The sequence below is a fragment of the Syzygium oleosum genome, unplaced genomic scaffold, assembly GCF_021117445.2.
Source record: "Syzygium oleosum isolate NSW1041296 unplaced genomic scaffold, Sole_v2.1 Sole_v2.21, whole genome shotgun sequence".
Classification (NCBI taxonomy): Eukaryota; Viridiplantae; Streptophyta; class Magnoliopsida; order Myrtales; family Myrtaceae; genus Syzygium; species Syzygium oleosum.
Genome location: NW_026607505.1, coordinates 6,736,438 through 6,760,972, shown reverse-complemented (window position 1 = coordinate 6,760,972; position 24,535 = coordinate 6,736,438). Strand labels below are relative to the sequence as shown.

Genomic DNA, 24,535 nt, shown 5'->3' with positions numbered 1-24,535 from the left:
TTTTTATGAAACAAAACAAAAAGTTGAGGATAGAAATGAGAATGGAACTAAAGTTGGGAGTTTTTTAGGGTATTAGGCCCTAAAATTTTTTACCTAAAGTACAAGTGATTATTTACTTATTGGCACCAAAGAAAACTTAAGATGTCCTTACAAATACTCTCACTTCCCTCTCGATCACTCAGCCGCTTCTTTATACCAATCACTTCTTTCTCAAAAGCTTCTCTCATGTATGCACATGGCACTATCGTCCATGGTCATGACCACCATCTATCGTCACCAATACCTTTTTCTCTCTCTCCACCGTCCACGGTCATGTTTAGAACCTTTTTCTTGAGCTTATGGTGGTGATATGAGAATGAGAGAGAGAGCGAGAGAGAAGGTTTAAATTTTTCTTTAATAGTAAAAGTAATATTCTGCGGTTGAGTATTATCCATTGAAAAGAACCAATAGATGAGTTGACATCCATGAGCAAGTAGCTATTGGCTGCTATCCGACCCAACTTCATCTCGACTAGTTCATCTCCTTGGATATGTTAAAAGGACAAATAATTCACGGCCAATCCGGGCAATTAGTCCACAATGTTACCATAAACTCCCCATCATTTTATCTCCAAAGACAAGGACTCCTTCGGATTATATTTTTATGTTACTTTAAATAAGTGATGGAAGCACGAATGACTTAGTGCATCCAATGCATACATTAATCGGAAGCATGTGCGGATGACGATCAAGACGCTTAGTTTGACCAGCAACTCGGCATTCATGGATTCGCAGGAAGAATCCCAAATGATTTTGGCAATTATGAAGGTCTTGATTAATTAATTCATTCGTTAATAATCTTTTGGTCACGTTGTTCCTTTATCCTTTTATCTATCTCACCATCATATGGTATAGTACATCCGCATCCGCTAAACGACTATAGTCGTCGCCCTTTATTATACTATATTAGCAGCACCAAATGGTTTGTACCTCTCTCTAACTAAAAATTAATAAATATTTGCATCTTTTCATACCACGAGTGTTGAAAAATCTCGATTCTTTTCTTTTTAAAACCGGAGGGGCTTGTTGAGGGTCACGAGGAAATTCTAAATTAGAGAATTCGGAAAAGCCCCGGTTGGAGCAAACTTCCGGCTCTGATCAATCTATTGATCAGTTGATTATGAAAATTACTCACATGCAAACATTACAAATAAACTCGAGCAACGTTGGTGTATGGTCTGGCTCATCGTTCAGAGATTTGGTTGGAGGAACAAGAAAGATGGCTTCAACTTCGAGAACATGATAATCAGATTCTACTTTATTACATGATTAAATGCACAAAGCCAACATGATTCTTTGTACTTATTTTCCATAAACTTTTTTTGTGGTCCTTTGGAAGCGTCAAAATCTATCGAAAGTTCCTCCTCATGGGCAGCTGGAATAAGATGAGAGACCTGTGTTTTGCTTTGAGTGGGTCAAAACATTTGCATTGGAATTTGGCTTAGTAAAAGAGTTCATTCACAATGGGCATGGGCATGTTTTACAATTGATAATTGTTGCAAATCACACGCATAGAAAAAGGATATTATAATTTTCGTATGACGTTTACTCGAGTGCCATGACCTTTTAATTAATGACTTAAATGTCATGACTTTTAAAAAACGTTCACTTAAAGACCATAATTTTTCAATTGATTAATTGAGTGTCATAACTTGTAAAACATGTTCAGATTTTCGACACTTGTGCTGAACATGTTTTTATAAGTTATGACAATTAAGTGATTGATTGAAAAATTATGACACTAAAGTGAAAGCAATACGAAAATTATGACACTCAATTGATCGATTGAAAAGTCACAGCAATCTAAAGAACACTGTAAGAAAGTTATGACACTTTTTGTGTCCTTATCCCCACACGCATGTCATAAATCGCTAGGTTTGTGTAATCGACTTTTGCACGCTATATGCTCTTGAAATGCGAAAAAAGTTTTTCAAGAAGTTCATTTAACAGGATTAGAATTCATGCAGCCATTTTAATTTTCGACATGCAAAATTATTGTTATATGAAAGATTTGAGAGACCTTCTTGTCACCTTCATGTTCATGATGGTAGGGAATCTGAGAATTTAATGTGCCAACACTAGCTGTTTCTTTTTTTGGCTAAGAGCAATGGTTGATCTTAAATCACTAAATAAATCCCTTAATTTTGGCGCCCCTTGGAGCAGAGAAAATTCAGATATTGATAGAATGCAACCAGCAAGTAAACCTTCTCATTCAGGTCCTTTATTTGCTTATGTCGTGTAATTGTTTGAACTCCGATTCTCTCCCCTCAAAGTTATCACGATTCGAATAATGCAGCCTTTACGCATAACTAAAAGGGAAAAAATCACGAAAAATTCAAAATTATGTCTACTTTGACACATTTACCCAATACTTTTTTGTGGCCTAATTATAAAAAAAAACACAAACTTTAGGTCGAGGGACAATTCTGGCCCGAACTTTTTTTTGTCCCATAAAAAAGCACAAACTTTAGGTTGAGGGACAATTCTAGCCCGAACTTTTTTTTGTCCTGTAAAAAAGCACAAACTTTAGGTCAAGTGACAATTATCGCCCCAATTTTTTTTGTCTCATAAAAAATCACAAACTTTCACCCTGATCCCAAATCTGGCCCCCCATTGACTTTCTGTCTGAAGTCACCATTATTTGAGAAAAAAGGTTATGGTGGTGAGCTTAGCGAATCTCGTCTATGGCGTCTGTTGACAGGCGGTGGTCAGCTTCAGATTACGTCTGGTCAAAGAGATTCAATCTGGAGATATTTTTGACTTGCCGGTAAAGTGAAAGAGACGAATAGTTTCACCGTTATTCTTCAAATTGTGGCTCAGAGAATAAAATAATGAATATTGCTTTAAATCCAGTCAGCAAGCCACGTGAATTTATTGCTAAGGTGGAATAGTCAAGTTAGATAATCAATGGTTCTAAGTCAATGGGGGTTGGATTTGGGATTTAAGTGAAAGTTAGTGCTTTTTTACGAGACAAAAAAAAAGTTTGGGTCAGAATTGTCACTAGACCTAAAGTTGGTGCTTTTTTACGGGACAAAAAAAAGTTCGGGCCAGAATTGTCCGTCAATCTAAAGTTGGTGCTTTTTTACGGGATAAAAAAAAGTTCAGGCCAGAATTGTCCTTCGACCTAAAGTTAGTGCTTTTTTTTTTTTGGAATTAACCCCTTTTTTGTGATATCAAAAACCTCAAATTATAACACATTTACCCTAAACTTTTTCTTGATACGACACATTTACCCTCCATCAATGTTCCGTCAGATGATTTTTCAGTCAAGACAACGTCGTTTTTATTTCACTTAAACTACGTGAGTGCCTTGTCAATATTATTTGCTTTCTAGCATCTATATAGATAGATTTTTAACGGTTTTCATTAGTGAAACTTTGAAGGATAGTAAATGTGTTATACAGATTTGTGATTTTTTGTGTCACGAAAAAATTTGATGATAAATGTATCACAATTGACATGTTTAGAGTATTTTGACTTTTGCGCTAACTAAAACCATGAATTGCGCCCAACTTTAATTATATTAGCATCTATAAAGAAACCTCTAGGTGTAGGCTAGATATATAGGTAACTACCTCCTCACAAGAATCAAGGTAAACCCTAGCAATAGCGCAAGAGAGAACTGAGAATTTATCCTTTATTCTACTAGCCATAGTCATATGTTCAAGAAAGAATAATTTGGCACATTAAATGGTTTTTTTTTATCACATCAAGACAGATAAACGAAGAAGCAAGCAAATCAAAATGAGAATTTCTCGAAATTCAAAGGCGAAATTAGTCGAGATAAATGTTTTGCGAACATCTTGACGGTTCATCATGTCATGTCAATCGTATAATTCGACACGTAATGTAATTTTTCTATTATTGGCCGATAATGCATTTAGATTAACCCATAAAGCTAAACCCCCCAACATGCTGTGTTTGAGAGTACAATTATATTTAAAGTTGGCCTATTATATGAACATTTTCGAATGGTGTCGGGTGGCTTCTCATATTCTTAGGCAACATGTACCAATTTCAGCAGCCGATGGCAACAAGCCTAGCCTAGTACCAATATCGAAATTCACCCACGTTTTGGGAAAAACGAAAAACGTAAAATGAGAATATGGAAGGGGCCACGAGAAGATGTCGCAGAAACGGACAAAGCTCCGACCAAGTGGAACTTCTATACGAAGTGGGATTGGTTAAAAAGGTACAATTCGACGATTGCAAAGGTTCCATAAATCCTATCTTCGAATTATTTCTATTAATTGTAAGTTGCTATCATATAAATCTAGTACGATAGGTGTTCTTATGTTAACAAAAAACGTGATTCATTGCGGTACCATGGTCGGTGGATCTAATGCCGAGTTGGCAGATTTATTTTTGCTTAAAGTGTGCTTGACAACTAAGTTAGCTAGAGTACCTTTTGCTATGACATTCTTTCGACATAATCCGATTAATTATGTTTAGTGTTGAGATTAGGAATCTAATATAGAATAAACGGGTGAGATGGAACTTTAAGGAAACATGATCTCGAGAGCTTAGATCATAGTTTGGAATTTCAGACACTGGTCGGAGCACGATCATGATGAGGTTTACTTTACTTTACTTTTGGGGGAAAGTTGGTTGATAATGAATTAGTGGGTGGTCGCGAAAGGATGGTGTTATATCATTTAATAGAACCCAAAGTTAGCAAAAGCTTTGGGAAAAGGATCAATGCAATTGAGCTTAGAAGCTTAGAACCATGATGTCTCTTATCTCTCTTTAGAATCTAATCTAGTTTGAATCATTTTCTCTGATGAAAAAGCCGCTTTGAGTTAGAACATATATCGAGCTCATAAATTATTATTTTTTTCTTTTTGGGCATTCGGGCAAGGGTCAAATTTAAGAAAACAAAATTCAAGATGCAAGTCCAAAAAAAAGAAGTTTAGTAATCGCCCATTTAACACAAACAAAGGGAGACTTTTTTCATCTTTTTTGTATGGTATCATACATTTTGGCGGCATGGCCGAGCAGTAATGCGGGGCCTGCAAATCCATTTTTCCCTAGTTCAAATTTCGGTGTCGCCTGATCAAGAGAAAAGTCGAAATTCTTATATCGTTTTGCTGATGTAACTGGTTGAATCTTTCCCCAGTAGAAGAAAACAAAGTAAAAGGACTCTTGGGGATTGTCTGCTTGGTTATAAATATCTGGAAGTTTGACTCTCGAAAGCTAAAATGCTCTAAATCCTTGCCTCTAGGATTCAAGGACAGATTATAATGCTGGAAAGGACCTTGTAGAAAAGATAACCCACGAACCAAAACTTGAGTGGGATGTCGAAAGATTGACATCTTAGCAATTGGTGGTATGAGGTATCGAAACTACGTCATATGGCTGCTTCTCATACATAATACACATTAACGTTAATTGATTAATCAGATGAATTGAAAATAGTTCACCCTATGACCTATTCGTGCATTAAATAAAGTAATTATTGTGACACAAATATAAAGGAGCTTTTTCTCCTTTTGTTATTAGGAAAATGGCAAAAATTACCAAAAACCCTAAACTATATTCACCGTGATATATTTACCTTAAACTTTTTTCTGTGATACAAAACATCTCAAACTTGTATCTGTGTAACACATTGACCATCCGTCAAAGTTCTGTCGATAAAAACTGTTAAAAATTTGCCTATATGAACATCAGAAAGCAAACAATGTTGACATATAGCACCCACGTGACTTAAGCAAAATAAAAACGATGTTGTTTTGGCTAAAAAAATCATCTTACAAAACCTTGACGAAGAGTAAATGTGCGACATAGGTACAAGTTTGTGGGTTTTTTGTGTCATATGAAAAAGTTTAGGGTAAATGTGTCACAGTGGGCATAGTTTGGGGTTTTTTATGTCACAAATTTTTTTAATGGTAAATGTCTTAAAGTGGGCATAGTTTAGGGATTTTGTGGCTTTTTCCCTTAGAAAAATTAACCTCATTACGAAATCTAAAGAATCGGTGAAACTATAGCTCTCAATTGTAGCCATAGTATCGCATGGAAAAATTACCCAATCGATCCTAAACCTATTGTACATATGCTAATTCACTTCTAAAATTTTTAATTTTGTCAATTTAGTCGTAAAATTTTGCATGAAATTTTAATGTAATCCTTCCGGTCAATTTTCGTTCGGAATTGTTGTTGTTGCAGTCCAATCATCGCTGGTCGTCTTATGTGTCGCATCGCCAAATTAGTGATTTCCAACAAATATTGATCGAAAAGGCTACATCGGAATTTCGCACAAAGATTTACGACTAAATTGGCAAAGCTGAAAAATTTATGACTAAATTAGCATCCGCACAATAAATTTATGAGTGGCAGGACAATTTCTCCATATCGCAAAGACCAAAGCCTTTTCCTTTCGCCTTTAGTGAACACTGCATACATTCTGCTCACTAAGACTGTTATTTTAACTTGTAACTATCTTTTGTCCAAGGACCGAATCTCGGATCAAGATTTACTTTGATGATGATGGTCATCATCACCACGTGGCCCATTGCCAGGTCAGCAATTTCAACCGAAAATTGACTAGAAGGGTTACATTAGAACTTCAAAACAAAGTTTTAGAGCTAAATTGGCAAAGTTAAAATGTTTATGACCGAATTGGCATCCACACAATAGATTTAGGACTGATTGAACAATCTATCCGTATCGTAGAGGCCAAAGCCTTTTCCTTTTGCCTTTAGTGAACTATGCATACATTCTACTTACTACACTATTTATTTAACTTTTAACTATCTTTTGTCCAAAAACTGAATCCCGGGTCAAGATTTACTTTGATGATGGTGGTCATTATCACTGTGGCCTATCGCCAGATTAGCAATTTCAACTGAAAATTGACCATAAGGGTTAAATTGGAATTTCGTATAAAATTTTAGGACTAAATTGATAAAGTTGAAAAGTTTATGATCGAATTGATATTCACATATTAAGTTTAAGACTGATTCAATAATTTATCTGTATTGCAAAGGCCAAAACCTCTTCCTTTCGCCTTTAGTGAACTAGCATACCCTCTGCTCACTACACTGTTAATTTAACTTTTAACTATCTATCGTCCAAGGACCGAATCTTGGGTCAAGATTTACTTTGATGATGATGGTCATCATCACTTCTATAGTTCAAGCTAAACTAGGACGCGATCAGATATGAATCCGTGGCTGCTTTTGTCCCCAGCCACTATTTTTAGTTGCTTGTGACCGTTTCGCAATTATCGTGAGTGATGTGCTACGAAAGTGAAGGGTCGCTTCAGACAAAGAGAAAAAGCCAAAAATCTTGTATGGTCGTGCATGTTATGGGGCCATTAAAAGCACAACACACAATAAAGCTGATTGCTAGGACATGCCCGAGGTTTGCCAAAGTACTTACTTTGTGATTCAGACCAGGACCACGAAATTCAAGGATTGCTAGACGTATCAAGATTGATTTATATAATCGATTTATGAAGTGATGTGTCGGATTGTAAATGGCTTTTTGAATAAGTGGGTCATCTTCAAGAATCAATAACAATCTAACATACTATTTTGTAAATCAATTTTCTTAACCGGTTTTAGCACGTATGGCATTACTCAACCTTTGATATATAATTACCCGAATATAAAGATACATTTTCAAGGCCCTTTTCTCCGTCGTTTCGAAACTGCCTACTGGGTATGAGTAATGGGTTTCGAGGCCCGCCTGTTTTATCTCTCAACCACAAAGCAAATTGTAAAGTTTATCTTTCAACATTAAACTTTTACACCTGATTGGTCTCTTTTGCATTTACGACCCCTCTTGTCTTCTTTTTCCATGAATAGTTCAGGCAACTTCCTGTCCCAAAGCAACAAGAGAACAACAATACTCGGATTGAGTTTGCTAGAACCATCATGAGGTCCGGTTCAAACCTGCTAACTCGTTCAGTGTCTCGTGGCTTTTCCTAGTTACGGATTTATGGCCATGCAAAAGGTTACTACTTTTTTCTTAATCACCTCTTTTCATTAGAATCTCAGTTGGACCATGTGTGGAAGCTCCCCAACCACACAACTAGACACCCAAAAAGATGATGACCCCTTTATCAAATTTACTCTTGTGCGATATTTTTATTCACAAGTAAAAACCCTAAATTAACATGGAAAGTACTTGGATGGTTAATACAAAAAAAAACCAGAAACTAGTACACATGTAACAAATTTACCACAAACTAATTTTTTTACTACAAAAAAACCTCAAACTCGTACACCTGTGATAAATGTATCATATGTTAATTTCTGTTAAATTTTACTATCAAATTGCTGAGTTGTATGACACATGGCAGTTGACGGGTGTATTAGTTTGGGGTTTTAACCTCCGTTTGTTATAGGAGTACCGGTTAGTGATTTTTCATGCTATTAATCCAATTTAATAGAAATTAACGGAGGGTAAATTTGTCAAAAATGTACCAGTTTGAGGGTTTTCAGTGGTCAAAAAATTAGCTTGAGATAAATTTGTCAAATGACCAGTTTTGAGTTTTTGATGGTCAAAAGATTAATTTGGGGTAAATTTGTTACAAGTATACCGATTTGAGATTTTTCGTAGTATTAACGCTACTTGGATATTGTTTCCCAGTTTTAACCCTCTTTTTTCTCCAAGTCTGCAATTTGTATGGGGTCGTGCTTGGCTTACTTAAGTCCATTTTCAAGTCCTTATTGACTGAGATCATAACCTTGTACATTCCACTACTTGTATGCTTTCATTTCTGAAGTTTTTCTTTGAAAGAAAATTGAGGTCACATATAGTTGTCAAAAGAATTTTCTCTGTCTCTTTTTCACTAAGCCAATTCAAGCAAAGGGACTCAAGACGTATATATACAGTCTTGATGCCAAACACCATATCAACTTTACGCACCAATTTGTCATTTGTTAGGATATACCACATAGGATATGAAGGAGAAACTTATGTACATGAAACATAACATTTAAGTGATATTTTTTAGGTCTTGCCCATGTATTAGAGCATATGGAGATTTTTGTGTAGGGGCTGTGTAGCATGCTCAACATATTACCAAGCATTTACGCCAATATCTTAAGTCTCTCAAATTTCAAATTGGAATTTAAATGTCAATCATCCAAAATTGATTTACTGAAGAAAATTAGTCTTAATCCAAAACACTGAAAAATGTGAAGATATATATACATGCATACATATGTCATTGTTTAAGAATCTACCTAAACAAGATAGATTACCATACGTACAAAAGCGTATATATAACATCCATAAAAAATCATAAAAGAGAATAGAAGAGAATTGTCAATACACATAAAGTAAGTTCTAAGAGAATATAATGTTAAATTAGCAAATGTACATGTGTTGCTTATGTGCAAGAAATTCAACTTACAATCAAATAACTTGATAAAAACAATTTTAATACTGCTCCATACTGAGGGGTTGTATCCCTGCATCCCCACCGGGGATTAGTTTTGGGCTACGGGCATGGACCTCCACTACCAACACAAAACTTCTATTTGTATTTTCTAAATCGGATCGCCACAAATTTCTATCTGAATATCAAAATTCAATTTGGGCCGAAAACTTGAAACAGAATTCAAAACCTACTGAACAGGTAATAAGAAATAATAATTTGGGATTGAATTGTACATCGAGGATAGCCAATGGATGCGTTGACATCGACATGGGAGTAATTATTGGCAATCATTCCACAACATTTCCAACAACTCCCATCTTTTATCTCCAAAGACGAGAGGATCCCTGAGATTATACTTTAATGTTTTTTTTTTCACATAAGTGACGAATGACTTAGTACATCCGATGCATCCATTAATTGGAAGAATGTGCGGATGATGATCAACACGCTTAGTTTGACTAGCAACTCGGCACCCATGGATTTGCTGGAAGAAACCCTAATGATTATGGCAATTATGAAGGTCTTGATTAATCAATTAATTAATTAATAATATTTTGGTCACGTTGTTCCTCAATCCTCTTATCTATTGCGCCATCAGATGGTATAGTACATCCGCATTTCCTTAACGACTATAGTCGTTGCCCTTTATTATATTATATTAGCAGCACCAAATGGTTTGTACCTCTCTCTAACCAAAAATCAATAATTATTTGCATCTTTTCATACCACGGAGTACTGAAAAATCGTGATTTTTTTTTTTAAATCGGAGGGGCTTGTTGAGGGTTACAAGGAAATTACAAATTAGAGAACTAGGAAAAGCCCCGGTTGGAGCAAACTTCCGGCTTCGATCAGTCTCTTGAACGGTTGATTATGGAAATTACTCACATGCAAACATTGCAAATAAACTGGAGCGACGTTCTAACCAAAAAAAAGAAAAAAACTCTAGCAACGTCTATGTATGGCATAACTCGTCGTTTAGAGATTTGGTTGGAGGAACAAGGAAGATGGCTTCAACTTCGAGAACATGATAATGAGACTCTACTTTAGTGCACAATTAAATGCCCATAGCTAACATGATGCTTTATACTTATTTTTCCATCACTTTTTTTGTGGTCCTTTGGAAGCGTCAAAATCTTATCAAAAGTTCCTCCTCATGGGCGGCTGGAATAAGATAAGAGACCTGTGTTTTGCTTTGAGTAGCTCAAAATACTGCATTGGAATTGGGCTTAGTAAAAAGGAATTCATTCGCAATGGGCATGTTTTACTATTGATAACTGCTGCACATCACACGTATGAACAAAAGACGCAGTAAATACCATTACTTTCGTACAATATTTACTTGAGTGCCGTAACTTTTCAATCGATTAGTTGAGCACTATGGCTTTCAAAAAACTTTCCCTTAAATACCATAATTTTTTGATCGATTAACTGAGTGTCATAACTTGTAAAAACACGTTCATAACAAGTGCCTTGCTACATCAAATTTTCGACACTTGTGGTTAACATGTTTTACAAGTTATTACAGTTAAGTGATCGATTGAAAAGTTACAACACTCTAGCGAGAGCCGCACAAAATAATGATGTTTTTGGTGTCCTTATCCTACACGCATGTCATAAATCGCTAGGTTTGTATAATCAATCTTTGCACGCTATATGCTCTTGAAATGTAAAAGATTTTTTCGAGAAGAAGTTGATTTAACAGGATTAGAGTTCATTCAATCATTTGAATTCTCGAGGTGTAAAACTTTTATTTATGTAAAAGATTTGAGAACTCTTCCCCTTCATGATGCTAGGCAATCTCAGGATTTAATGTGCGAGCACTAGCTGTTTCTTTTCGTTTTCGTTTTCTTTTTGGAGCAAAGAAGATCAAGATATTGATAAAATGCAACCAGCAAGTTGAACTTGACAATCAGGGCACGTCATTGTTTGTTTTTCTAATGTCGTGTAATTGCTTGACCTCCGATTTTCACGCCCCAAAGCCAGGAAGATTCGAATAATGCAGCCTTCGATGCAGCCTAGACATATAGGTAAACATTATCACCTCACAAGAATCAAAGGTAAACCCTAGCGAGAGCGCCAGAGCCAGAGACAACTTGGAATATTTCTACTTGATCTACTAAGCACTTAGTAGTCATGTGTTCAAAAAGAAAAAAAGAGAATATTTTGGCACATTGATGATTTCATTGCGCCAAGATGGATACATGGAGAAGTAAGCAAACGATGATTTCAAGGCAAAATCAGTCAAGCCACCTATTTTACAAACATCGCGGTGGTTTATTCTGCCATATCCGTTGTGCATTTCGAATGCATAAAATATTTTTTCATGATTAACCCATATAACTACAAACCCCATCATGCTGTGTTTAACATTTTTAACGTTGGCGTATTATATGAATATATTTTTGTGGTCGAAATATATGAATATGTTTTTTTTTTCGGTCAGAGTATATGAATATGAATATGTTTTATAACTAATATGTTTTATATGAATATGTTTGAATGGTGTGAAAAGGTGGCTTCTCGTATTCTTAGGCAACATGTGCCAAATTTCAGCAATTGATGGCAACAAACCTAACCTAGTACTAGTATCGAAATTCACCCATGATTTAGAAAAAAAAAGGACAAAAACAAAGGGAGAAAATGGAAGGGCCACGAGAAAATGTCGCATAAATGGACAAAGCTCCGACCATCGGCCATAGCAAGTGTTGCTCTAGTGGAACTTCGGTACGAAGTGGGATTGGTTAAAAAGGCCCGATTCAACGACTGCGAAGGTTCCATAAATCCCATTTCCAAATTTCTTTCCTCTTGATTGTGGGTTGCTTTTGTATTAATTTAGGACAATTGGGTGATGTTAATTTGGAAGCATGGTCGGTGGATCAAAGGCCAAGTTGGCTTACTTCATTCTGCCTAAAGTTGTAACAACTAGTTAGCTTGGAGTTCCATTTGCTATGACATTCTTCGTGCATAGTCCGACTAACTCGCTTAGCCATTCACCATCTCTTGTCCCTCTTCCGCACGTGTTCTGATGCTTTTCGAGAGAATCCCATCGATCGCTTCCCGTAATCAAAAGCGTTTATCTTTTTGAGAAATTTCTGTCTTGCTCCATAAAGCATAGGGAATGGAACCAACATTTTTTTTCTTGGTTGAATTCATGTTAGATTCAAAGCATATGTTGGTTTCATTTAATTATTAGTGGTTGCATACATAATTGTTGGAATCAAGGAATAATTTCTGTTCCCCTCGGTGAACATGGAAACATAAACAAATGACATACGCAGGATGATAACGTGGGATTTTAAGTGCGCAACTGTGATTATTATAGAGGTACAATTCACAATGAAAAGCTACGGTTAAATCGACTAAATCAAACCGAACTGATGTGTAAGTTTCATAAAAGCAAATGTTGCACGAAAGGCAATGATGAGCAACGATGAGAAAATTCATTTGATGAGGGATTGGAAGAACCAAGTATGGTCTTCGAGTAATTAAGTGATTGCATGTGGGGACATTTTTGAAAAAGAGTTTGAAAAATGAAAATAAAAACATTGTGGGGTTTCGATTAGAATATATAAAACGATACAAAAGAATATTTTTTAGGTGATTTGGAGACGTGAAATCACGTTTTTATACTGTGGGAACTTTAAAGAAACTCGATCTTGAGCGCTTGTGAGAGCACAATAATGATGAGGTTTACTTTAGTTTTTAGGGGGGCCAGTTTCGTTAATTATAGATTAGTGGGTGGTTTGCAAAATGATGGTGTTATCTTGTTAAATGGAACCTAAAGTTAGCAAAGGCTTTGGGACAAGGATCTATGCAATTGAGCTTTTGAACTAGGGTGTCTCTATCTCTCTTTAGAATCTAATCAAGTATGAATCATTTCTTTCATGAGAAAAAGCCGCTTTGAGTGAGAAACATATCTCGAGCTCATAATGTATTGACCTTGCAGAAAAGATAACGCACGAGTCAAAACTCGAGTGGGTTATCGAAAGATTGACGTCTTTGTATTTGGTGGTGTCGAAATTGCATTGTATGGTTGATTTTCAAAATACGAAAAAATTGTCGAAATTTTTTTAAATATATTGTACGATGGCCGATTCAATCCTAAACTTTTCAATTTTATCAATTTAATAGCAAAATTTTGCGTGAAAATCCAGTGTAGTCCTTCCAGTTAATTTTCGCCGAAAATTGCTGACATGATAATTTAGATATTGACAGCCATTCTACCTGGCACATTGCCACGTTAGCGATTTCAAGCAAAAGTACATTAGAATTTCACACAAATTTTAGGATTGAATTGGCAAAATTGAAGAGTTTAGGACTCAATCGGTATTCGTACAATAGGTTTATGACGGATTATGTAATTTTTTTTCAAAATACATATATCCCTTGAGTGACCAATGAGCCAATGTCATGAATGAGTTCAAAATACTTCACCCTATGATCCATTCTTGCTTTAAATTGACACATTATTATAAAACACACACACATATAGAGGAGTTTTTTTTTTCTTTCTATTATGAGAAAATTCAACCTCATTGTAAAATCTAAAGAATTGCTGAAACCATAGCTCACAATTGTAGTCACCATATCGGACGGGCCAAAGCTTTTCTTCGTCTTTTAGAACTCTGCATGCATCTGCTCACTAAGACTGTTTAATTTAACTGTCTTTTTGTTCTTGGTGCGAATCTAAGATCTAGATTTGCTTCGATGGTGATGGTCATGATCACTACTCTAGTTCAAGCTAAACTAGGACTTGATCAGATATGAATCCATGGCTGCTTTTGTCCCCAGCCACTATTTTTAGTTGCTTGTGACCGTTTCGCAATTATCGCGAACGATGTGCTAACGAAAGTGAAGGGTCGCTTCAGACAGAGAAAAAAGCCGAAAATCTTGTATGGTCGTGCATGTTATGGGGCCATTAAAAAAGCACAGCACACTATAAAGCTAATTTGCTAGGACATGATGCCAATTTGCCAAAGTATCTACTTTGTGATTCATACCCGGACCACGGAACTCGAGGATTGCTAGACTTATGAAGATTGATTTGCAGAATCGGTTTATGAAGTGATGTGTCGGGCTGTGAATCACCTTTTGAATAAGTGGGCCATCTTCAAGAATCAATAACAGTCTGACACATCACTTTAAAAATCGACTTGATAAACCGATCTTAGCAAGTCTGGCATCACTCAATTGTCGATAAATTGTTACCTGAACATAAAAGATGCATTTTCAAGACCCTTATCTCCTTCGTTTTCGAAACATGCGTCCTGGGTATGAGCAATGGGTTTCGAGGCACGCCTGTAGTATCTCTCTACTATAAAGCAAATTGCAAAGTTTATCTTCCAACATTCAACTTTTACACCTGATTGGTCTCTTTTGCGTTTACTTGACTTGATTCTATCCCTGGTGATCTTCACGCAGAATCTGAAAAAAATGCATCCAACTATGAAGATGTTGTCATGATCTCAAGGAATAAATCCGAAAGATCTCATGCAAAAAGGCTCGAGTTTGGTTAACAAACTGAAGCAAGACAATGACTTTAGCCCTCGACAAAATAAGTCGATTCATCGAGTCTTGCTTAAGAGGCTTCCTTTATTTCACGATTCACAAACTCCGTGATGAAATTCGAACAATCTCGATGTAAAAAAAGCGCCTTCAACATAAAACTAAGTAGTTTTATGTGAAACTATGTAAATACGTTTGACTTTATTTAAGAAGTCAGGTATGCTAAAGAGCCGTTCGACTTTGAACTGAGATTTAGGTCGTTACCTCAATGAAGCAGCCCGGAATTAACCTGAAGGGTGCATCAATGTTCAACACATGAGGTCAAAAAATTGCTCGGATCTGGTTCTAGGTACCCCGCAGCACTACCGGGCCGTGGTCGATGTCCAATTCATTTTATCCGTCTAGACCCCATTAATCGAACGGTGACAGACTGATTTCGAGGGTGTGGAACAGCATCCCAATACGTGCACGACAATGCTTTTGCATGCTCACAAATGTGTGTTCAGGCTCCCAGTGGTCGCTAAAGGTGGTCTTGTAAGCCATTACAGCCATTCAAGACATGCAGTCGCATTCCATGTGGAACCAACCCATTGTGAAGCCCAGATATATTAGATAGCTCATACAAACCCATTCAAATTCTGTCTGTATCTTTTGTCAAGGACTCGGGTGATCTGAAGTAACAAAGAACTTTTAGATCCTCCGACCGTACTACCCCTATATCTCAGTCATTGGATTTATGAAGGTAAACATACGAAGATAAGCCCTATTAAATCATACTGATCCAAGGACTTAGATGCACCGAGAGCGATGCGCTTGAAACCACTTAAGAAGAAGATCGAGAAACAGAGTTTGGGGGACCATCCTGTATAATTTGTGGGGTATAATTTGTGCTTCCCACAAATTGCCCATATATAAAAGGAACCACATGGTGAGTGATTACGATGATACTGACAATTGATGACGAGTACAATATAAGCTGGACAAACAGATATCCTCCTTTTAAAGCAACTCAACAATATAATGTAGTCTCCCACACAACTTTACAAAACTTCATTATCAATGCTAATCTAAATTAATCATCTATCAAACTACCAGTAGAAGCTGACTTGCAAGGCGTTGAATCTAACCTCTAGATTTGCCCAGATCTTTGTAGAAACCTCGTTGAATAAAATCAAGGAAGACAGAATCTGTCCCTACCCGATTAGCATTCACGGAAGCAGCAATGTCCATAATCTTAAGAATCCGAACTCGCTCTTCCTCCGCCAGTAAGAAAATTGAACACCTGCTTTAGATTTCCTCTGGAAGGTCGTGCATTTGTTGCAAACTTGCAGATATAAACGAGTCGCCGCCGCATGTCCCATTTAGTAACAGTTGTCTCGCTAAAGGACTTTCCATCATCGTAGGTTCCTAATTAACAGCCCAAATTATATGGAAAATAAAAGAAAAGGGGAATAAAAAAATCTAGAGTCCAGACCAAAATAAAAGGACATATACCTTGGTCATCAAATAATGACATTAGAATTGCAAGACAAGTGCATATACTGATGTCCTCCCCTGTGCAGTAATAAACAAGCGATCTCTCTCAATCAGTAAAACGACTGAAGAATGCTGACTACGTCAATCCTCAAAAACACATTCGAGTAATGATCTTTCATGCATACAACATATGATATTGAATGAATTAATATCTATAAGAAATTGAAAGTAGTTCTTTATCCTTCAAAAACATTCTTACCATTCTGACAACAAATGAGAAGAGTCTTCCCTTTGCTAAGATTCGACCTTGCCAAGTTTACAGCAGTCTGAAGATTGCTTAATACAGAGAACCGATCATGTTTTGAGTTCTGGACACCAAAAGTAAGGTTTTAGAGAAGCATTGGTGGACTGGTCGACTACTAAATCCATGACACTAAAAGTTAAATCTCTCTTAATCTATTGCTATAGTAGATGAGCAAGATGTATCTTCGTATTAATTACACCTCATAAGTGTTCTTCAGCTTTCATTTGTACGCACCAGCATTGGAAGATGGAGATATGCCTCAGTACTTTGTAAAGAGACAGAAATAAACTCCTGAGAACAATTCAACACACAATCAACACCAGATGCTTCTGCAGCTGCACCAAAAGAAAAATCGAGGCAGAACAGTGAGCTAGAAGAAAAAAGCAGGACAAAAAGTGGTGCGGGTAATGTTAATAGAAAAAGCACTATTATGACCATCTATATAGAGAATGACCCCTTTTCACTTTTTAAAAATTGAAGGCAGTAACCTACTTTACTTGAAGAGAGATATGAAAAGACACCATGCTGTTCCTATGTGTCAAGGCAATGATAAAGTATAGTGCTACAATTGGAAGAACTCCCCACCCTCAAACTTCAAAATTCCCACTTCCAGGATCAAGGAAAAAGAATCAGAAATCCTGTGTGTAATGGGCAATGACAAAACAGTTAATAGCCCAATTTGGAGTAAGTGAGTATTTCTAGATCCAAGACGTGGAAAAAGAGGAAGAGTCTCAACTCAATTTTGGCATGTGAAGACTACTGAGAGGGCTGCATGTCTATCACTTGACCAAACAAATAAAGTTAATCGATTAATGGAGAAACACAAAAATACATACAGAATTGCGTTGAGCCCACAGCAAGATTTGTCAAACCCAGCCAAGTTATGGGGCAATTTTCATGGGAAGGCTTAGGATCAACTTCAGCATTAGCCATCTCTGAAGCTAGGGGTAATTCGTCACAAGAAAGATTGCATGCACTCCCAGGCAATTTTGGACCCTTGACTTTGACCTGAGGGACAGTATGTCCCCTATGAGCTAGGTAAACTCTATGCTTCTCTACTATATCAGCTACCTTCCGATTGCATAAATCAGGACCGCTTTCCATGATATCGTATACATTTTTCCAGAAAAGAGATGGTGATAAACCCCTTGCCCAGCTTTCCTCATCATCTCCAGCCCCTGCTATGTAGTTCCAGCTGAACTCTGAAGTAGTCTTATGTTGAACAGTTCCACTTGAGCAAGAAGCAGAAACAAGTATGATTGGTGTAAAATCCCAAGAATCGTGATCAGGCACTTCATTCAACCAAATGACAGTTCTCTGTGAAATCCATAATGGACGCAGGGGCTTCTTCAAGCATGAGGCAATTGAACAAATATCAGCCCCACTGGCTTCCAACTGATGAGTCCAACTTTCCAAGTGATTCTCTATAGTTGCCCGTTCTGTCTCAGAAACCCACAATGGAAGATGCAAGGAACAATCCCAATCCAGTGGAGCCTGTCCTTCACTACTTTCATGTTGATTAGTTTTATCTCCACCCTGCATGGGTGCAAATTTTAGATGGTTTACTTATAGGAAATATGCTCATCAGCATTTCCAATAGATTAAAGCAAAAGCACACTTTTATAAGATAGTAACACAAGGGAAAGCATACACTACAAAGCTAGTAGTGAAAACAAACTTTGCAGTTCTTGCTGAACCTAAGGTTGCCCGAGTAAGCACTAACAGAGAAGAAGTTCCATAATAAACTAATCATAGTTTCCTCCAACTGACCATGTTATGAAATACACTGGCAGAACACAAACAATACCAATAGGAAAAATCTGTAGCAAGAGGCAGAAACAATGCTACAGATTGATCTGAAGCTCAAAACTACCAAGACTAGCACTCATACTCACTTACCCCTTTTGAAATTAGGCCATCACTGCCCATTTTCCTCCTGTAATTGACGATAGCTCTATTCATGACGCACGTCCAAATGGGTATCGTCTTCGACATGCTGTCGGGAAACCTCTTCCCTTTCCGAGTTGAATCGACGATGATACAACCTCCTTTCTGTCCTACCCATCACACAACAGACAGACAGAAAACCAGAATCAAAACGGTATCGCCAACAAGGAAGCATAAACAAAACTCGTACGATGAAGATCAAAGAAAACCCATGGGCCACCCAAGTACAAGAATGGTAAAACCAAACTTGATACTCAAGCTACATGACTTCTTACTTTTCACTCGGCAAGACTTGAACTTTCGAGCCCCTTGATCAACCCAAGAGAACAAAAAGCGATGGGCTCGATCAATCTCAGTCAACCAACAACTGTAAAAACTACCGTCTCAAATATAATTAAAACCACGGTCAAATTCTCCGAGAGAGAGAGAGAGAGTATTACCGGCGAGGAGGGCGACGTGGAGGTTGAGCCGGGAAGTGTTGAAGGACAGGTTGTTGGTGTGGCCGTCGGTGGACTTGAAGTAGCAGGCGGCGTGGAAGGCGGCGGAGTACCAGAGGCCGCACCGGAGGTTGGCGACCAGGGGGAGGGCCGGCCAGAGCTGGGCGATCTCGGCGACGAAGATGGAGTCCTCGTAGATGGACCTCAGGGCGTTGTAGAGGCTGTTGTCCCTCCGCTTGATGATCCTCGCCGCGCTGTATATGCTCAGCTTCCTCAGCTGCCTCGCGACGTCGCCGTCGTCCTCCATCTCCGGCGGCGGCGGCGGCGGTGGCGTAGGATTGCGCCAGGTTTTCGGACAGGGAGAAGGGCGGCGATTGCTTATCAGGCTGAGCTGCCTACGCCTTCTGAAGGCCGTGCCGGCCCACGTGCGTGCCAGGCCCGGACACGTTTTTTTTTTTTAAATTATTATTTTATTTTATTTTCTCAACTTTTAAAATCCAAAAAAACAAACTTTTAAAATCCAAACAATTAAGCAAAATAATGGGAATTCCAATCTGATTTACACCTAATTCATTAAAATTTTGCAACGAGACTCGCACAAAATCAACGCACGATAAGATTTCCAAATATCAAAAACAAACTAGGAATACACGATATATAAAGTATGTATGTTTACTAATAAAATACGAGAGTGAAGGAATCGAAATGCCACTACTAGTCTAAAGGTATTGACTCGTCAACTGGAAAGCGGGTTGGATAGCGGTTGAGGTGCATTGCACCACCGAAATAGCGAGGGAATCGTATATTTGTTTGAAAGTTGGACTTTTGCTAGCTTAGGAGAGGGTGAGAATTTGTGAGAGGAGGATGAAGGCGAAAATGATAGAGAAAAACTTATAATGTATAGGAGATTTTTCGATTGCTTTTTTTTTTTTATTCACAAAATTTAGGAACTCACCCTTTAACTTCTATTTAACGCGAAATATTTGATTCGTTTTTTAATATAAAAAATATCGACGGGTGCGATCTCATATAATTTTTTCATAATTTTCCAATAATCAAATATTATGTCTCTGTTTTTTAGATTTTGAAGAGATATTTAATATGTAGAAAGAAGTCCGATGTAGCTGGAATGCAAATGGGCTTGACAGCTGAATAAATAATGCTCTCAATGGAATGCCAGAGCTAAAGGAAATGGAATGAGAACCGGAATCAAAGTTAATGCTTTTTTATTCCTTTGGTTGTAGCCTTGGAGGTAAGGACATATGGAATAGGAATCAACATTGTTGTTTATATCTTTTGATTGTAGGAAAGGAAACACTTTTAGGTGGGACTTTGAGGATGAAGATAACTTTTGAAGGCCAAAAGTCTACAGGATTTCTCGGGAAATTTTCTTTCGAGTCCGGCCGATACATGTTTTGTATTTACGTTTGTCCAATCGTGTAACAGTTAACAAACTACAGATACGATATCGTCAGCCAAACACAGCCTAGCGTCACAAAATAAGTCCAATCTGATTATAGCCCTTCTTGGACTGGGTCGTGATAGGTAGGGTTGTGCAACCGGATCGGACTGCCCTGAAAATTAGTCCGGTTCTAGGTTCTCGTCGGAACCAATCCAATTCTTGGTTTCAAAATTTTGGAACTAGTGGGGACCAGTTTGATTCGCGATTCCAAGTGAAGAACCACCCAGGAACCGGACCGATTTGACTGATTTTGGAACTGGTTTCGAAAAGCTTAAAAATTTTAATTTCTCTCTTGACATCTTTTTCTCTATCTCTCTTTTTCAATTCTCTCCAAAACTCCTACCTCACTCAAACACTTCACGACTTTCTCTCTCACAACTCACCCTCCTCCTCCTTGCTCGGTTGCAGCTCGTCGTCATTTGTTCGAGCCTCGCAACCCTTGCTCGTTCTCGAGGTTTTTGGACCTTTTATCATTTATAATTGTATGTGACTACATGTTTATTTTATGGATTGTTACTTTTGGCGGATAAGGGATTTTTGTTGTTTATCTTTTACTTTGAACTATTTTGTTGCTCATATTACTTTATTTTAAAAAATGAAACAAAAAAAGGAACAAAAAAAAAGCATCTTCTCGGATAGACCCTACTAGAAAAACAGGATAGGTTCCAGAATCGATTACAAGGCAAACAATGTAGGTTCCAAGTTCCAAAAACTGAAAACCGGTTATAACAGGGTAGGTTTCAAGTTTCAAATTTGGAACCTATCCACCTTGGAATCAATCGCCCCTAGTGGTAGCCTCGCTGGGCTCAACAATCATCCGCGCACGAATTGTTAGCGTGGGGATATAATATCATGACTAGTTCATTAATACAACTTTTTCAACAAATCCTGGGACCAGTCAATCTGTTCAGTGACTAGTTACACTTCTTAAAGCTTGGAAGACTTGGCACTCTTGACCTTAGCGACATTTCTCAGCACTCCAGATGAGACCGATGATGCCGGGTTGATGGTCTTTCTGATCTTGAAGATGTTCCAAGCAGTACTAGCGCAGTGGCCTGCAGTCGCCAGCGCATCTTCTGTCGCCTCTCCCGCGCTCTCTCCAAATCTGTTGTCATCAAGAAATGGCAGTCTCTCAAATTCTGAATATTTTTGACGGACAATCTTCAAGAAAACATTGTGCTATGGTTATGAGCCAAATTGGGCATCTCGCAATAGGCCTAAAAAGTGAGAAAAATATTTCGATTTGGCTTAATTGAGCTCGTGATCATTAAGGAACCTTAACAAGCTCAATGGAAAAAATCCAAGTAAAACCCAAAAAGAAGCCAAAAGAACGAAGGATCTGAAGAAAATCTGCTAACAGGTACAACCCTGGCCCGTATCTGTTATAAATTTAAGCTTTCGGGGACAATGTGGATTTGAACAATCAAAGGCAATACGATGAATGGGCGAAGGGATGAGGATAGAGTCAATTTGAAGCTTCATGAAAATGTTTTTACCTCTGGCTGACCATTCGTGTAGCTGCTTTGGAGGTTGCAGAGAATGCTTGCTTTTCAGCAGCTTCGGCTGCATCTAGAACTTTGTCTGTAATTGATCGACAAAATGGAGAATGTAATCAGTTATCATAGTGACACACCATCGATTTTTGCTGGAACATGCACTTCCATTTTACTCGGTACTGTGGATAAATGATACTCACTGACGGCATCGAGTGAAGCTAATAGGACTTCTCCTGGAACCATTGCCAGAAATGCCTTCCCGGCTTGGGACTTAACTACCGGCGCCATCACTGAGCCAGTGGCAAATTGAACCCCATCAAGCATTGTTTTGCTCATCTTCTCCGTCATCTTGGACACCTTTCTCACGCTTCCAAGGAAAAAAGGGTGGGGAGCGAAAAGAAAGATGAGAAGCTTATGACGGAAGGAATATGTCTTTTGCTCGTTATATATAAATGGACTTCTTATGAATGAATGTACTGATGATCATAGCTTTCGGGTTAAACATACCGTTTCAAGTTTCTGTTGATTGCGCTTTTCTTTTTGGTGGTCGTACTTCCGTTGGTAGTGTACTCTGGATAGGTGATGTTACTATTCTCCGCCGCACGGGTGATAATCATCTCGCCTCCCTGATGAACCTGGTTTTTTACCATAATCTCTTAGATCACCATAAATAGAAGTAAAACAAATCATGCTTTGGCAATGAAAGTAATAATTTGAAGCCAAATGGAACAAAAGAAAGCACTGTGTTAACCAAAGATAGATAGCCAAAAGATTACAAGAATTTGACCCAATTATAACGAAGTTGTTGAGAACGAAGTGGTCAAACTCATAATCAAAGTTCGAGGGCAAGAACCTCATTTGATAGCAGTCCTGATGCATGACCAAATGGTATTGTTTCCATACATTGAGGTGACAACTGACAATGATTTTTGGTTTCAACCTTGCAGAATACAATGTATGTGCTGCTAGATACTTAAGTCCTGCTCATGCCAGTCTTGCTGAACCTAAAGTTCTGCAGAAGCTAACATATATGTTCTTGATCATTGGTTTAAACTATGACAAAACCAAAATCCTCATAGTATGTAAATCAGTAGTACTAAACTATCCCCAGTGATTGCAGAGGAATTTAGCTTCAACCAATCTAAAAGAAGAGCGGGTTAAGGCCAACCTGGTTAGTGTAAGCATTACTGCATTTGAATATCCCTTTAACAATCTGACCGGTGCCTCCTGCAATTGCCCTGGCCAACACATTGTTATAATCCCCAACCTTAGGAGCGAACTCCTTCCAATTAATGTTCTTGTTCCGCGAGGAAGTCGTGGAAGCAGAGAAGCAAGAATGCTCCTGAAGAAACGCGTCGAGTGAGCTCAAACCGCCACCGTACGTCTCCGCGAAAGTCACTCCGTAGCTCAGAGGGTCACCATCTTTCACAGGCAAAGTGAACAAGTAGTGCAGAGGGTCCAGCTTCACCACGGGCTCGTCCTTGGTGAGAGGCCACTGAAGATCATCCCCGACTTTCACTATCGTGGCGAGCGGGACGTTCTCGTCCGAGATCCGGAGGAGCGTGAACTCGCCGCTCGGAAGGAGCTCCAGGGCCTCCCCTTCTTCCATCAAGTGGACTGTGCATGATGGGATTGTGAGGAGGGCTTCTTGCCTCAGGGCTCTGGCTTGTGGCTGTGGATATGGGTGCTCTCGGTTTGACGAAAGAGCAGGTTCAGACGATGAAGATGTTCTCATGGAAGCTTTGGAGGTTCCACACCTGAAGCAGCCCATCTCTGGTGTTTTCTTGGTTGCTTTGTTTTGAAGAGGAAGGAAGAAGAAGAAGAAGAAGAAGAATATAGGTATTGTTCGGGGACATGAAAGAAGATGGAGATGGGAAATGAAGTTGAAAGGGAATGGTGTACAGAGGAAGTTGTGCTGTGATCGATTCCGCAGCTTTAGTTAGCTTTATTCCGTCCCTGTTGGGCGATTTTTAAGTTGAAAAGATGACATGACCTGCCTTTCGGTGGAAGTAAATAAATAAGAGCATGACAAATCGGTTTGGTCTATTGGAAAACAAAAAATTATTCAAAAATTCACTTCACCTTTCATGGTTGACGTGATGAATAAAGTTAATCATAACTGAGATAAATGAAACAAAATTCGACGAGAAAAATATTGCACGTTAATGTTGAGGTTCGTGTAATTTCTCCATGTGTTAAGATAATGTTGGCAATGGTAGCATTTCGCGAATTTGAGAAAGAGGACACATTTACAGAGGCAGTGGGAAACAGAAATCTGCTTTCCAGCTTAAATTTTGCGAAGGACAAGGAAGACGCTAGCTTTTTCGGGGCTTGAACTTTCCACGCTTAGCATGAAAAGAGATGCCATCCTTGTTCGATTGTCTGCACAAGACACGCCATTGTCAATCCACCTGAATTTTTTAACAAAGCTCTTCTGTGGTGATTTTCTCTTCCGGGCAGTTGCGAGCGCCCGCTTAGG

At 38.2% G+C, this 24,535-nt stretch overlaps 2 protein-coding genes across 5 annotated transcripts; both read right to left on the bottom strand.

Moving 5' to 3' along the window:
• Window positions 1-14,448: 14,448 nt before the first annotated feature.
• Window positions 14,449-19,489, bottom strand: LOC130140767 (tRNA A64-2'-O-ribosylphosphate transferase-like). 4 transcript variants are annotated; one of them, XM_056321109.1, is made up of 8 exons: window positions 19,102-19,489; window positions 18,614-18,771; window positions 17,551-18,250; window positions 16,949-17,049; window positions 16,670-16,778; window positions 16,429-16,488; window positions 16,132-16,341; window positions 14,449-14,853 (listed from the first exon to the last, which is right to left on the bottom strand). In XM_056321109.1, exons 1-7 carry the CDS (start codon window positions 19,403-19,405, stop codon window positions 16,169-16,171), a joined length of 1,605 nt encoding a protein of 534 aa, XP_056177084.1. In that variant the 5' UTR covers window positions 19,406-19,489; the 3' UTR covers window positions 14,449-14,853; window positions 16,132-16,168. The 4 variants fall into 4 exon arrangements, with proteins under 4 accessions (XP_056177084.1, XP_056177085.1, XP_056177083.1 ...); XM_056321110.1 differs by lacking the exon at window positions 14,449-14,853 and adding an exon at window positions 15,489-15,605; XM_056321108.1 differs by lacking the exon at window positions 14,449-14,853 and having other exon boundaries at window positions 15,912-16,341.
• Window positions 19,490-21,363: 1,874 nt separating this feature from the next.
• Window positions 21,364-24,034, bottom strand: LOC115671094 (senescence/dehydration-associated protein At4g35985, chloroplastic-like). Its single transcript, XM_030592573.2, has 5 exons — window positions 23,225-24,034; window positions 22,564-22,691; window positions 22,257-22,423; window positions 22,057-22,141; window positions 21,364-21,665 (listed from the first exon to the last, which is right to left on the bottom strand). Exons 1-5 carry the CDS (start codon window positions 23,825-23,827, stop codon window positions 21,488-21,490), a joined length of 1,161 nt encoding a protein of 386 aa, XP_030448433.1. The 5' UTR covers window positions 23,828-24,034; the 3' UTR covers window positions 21,364-21,487.
• Window positions 24,035-24,535: the final 501 nt, after the last annotated feature.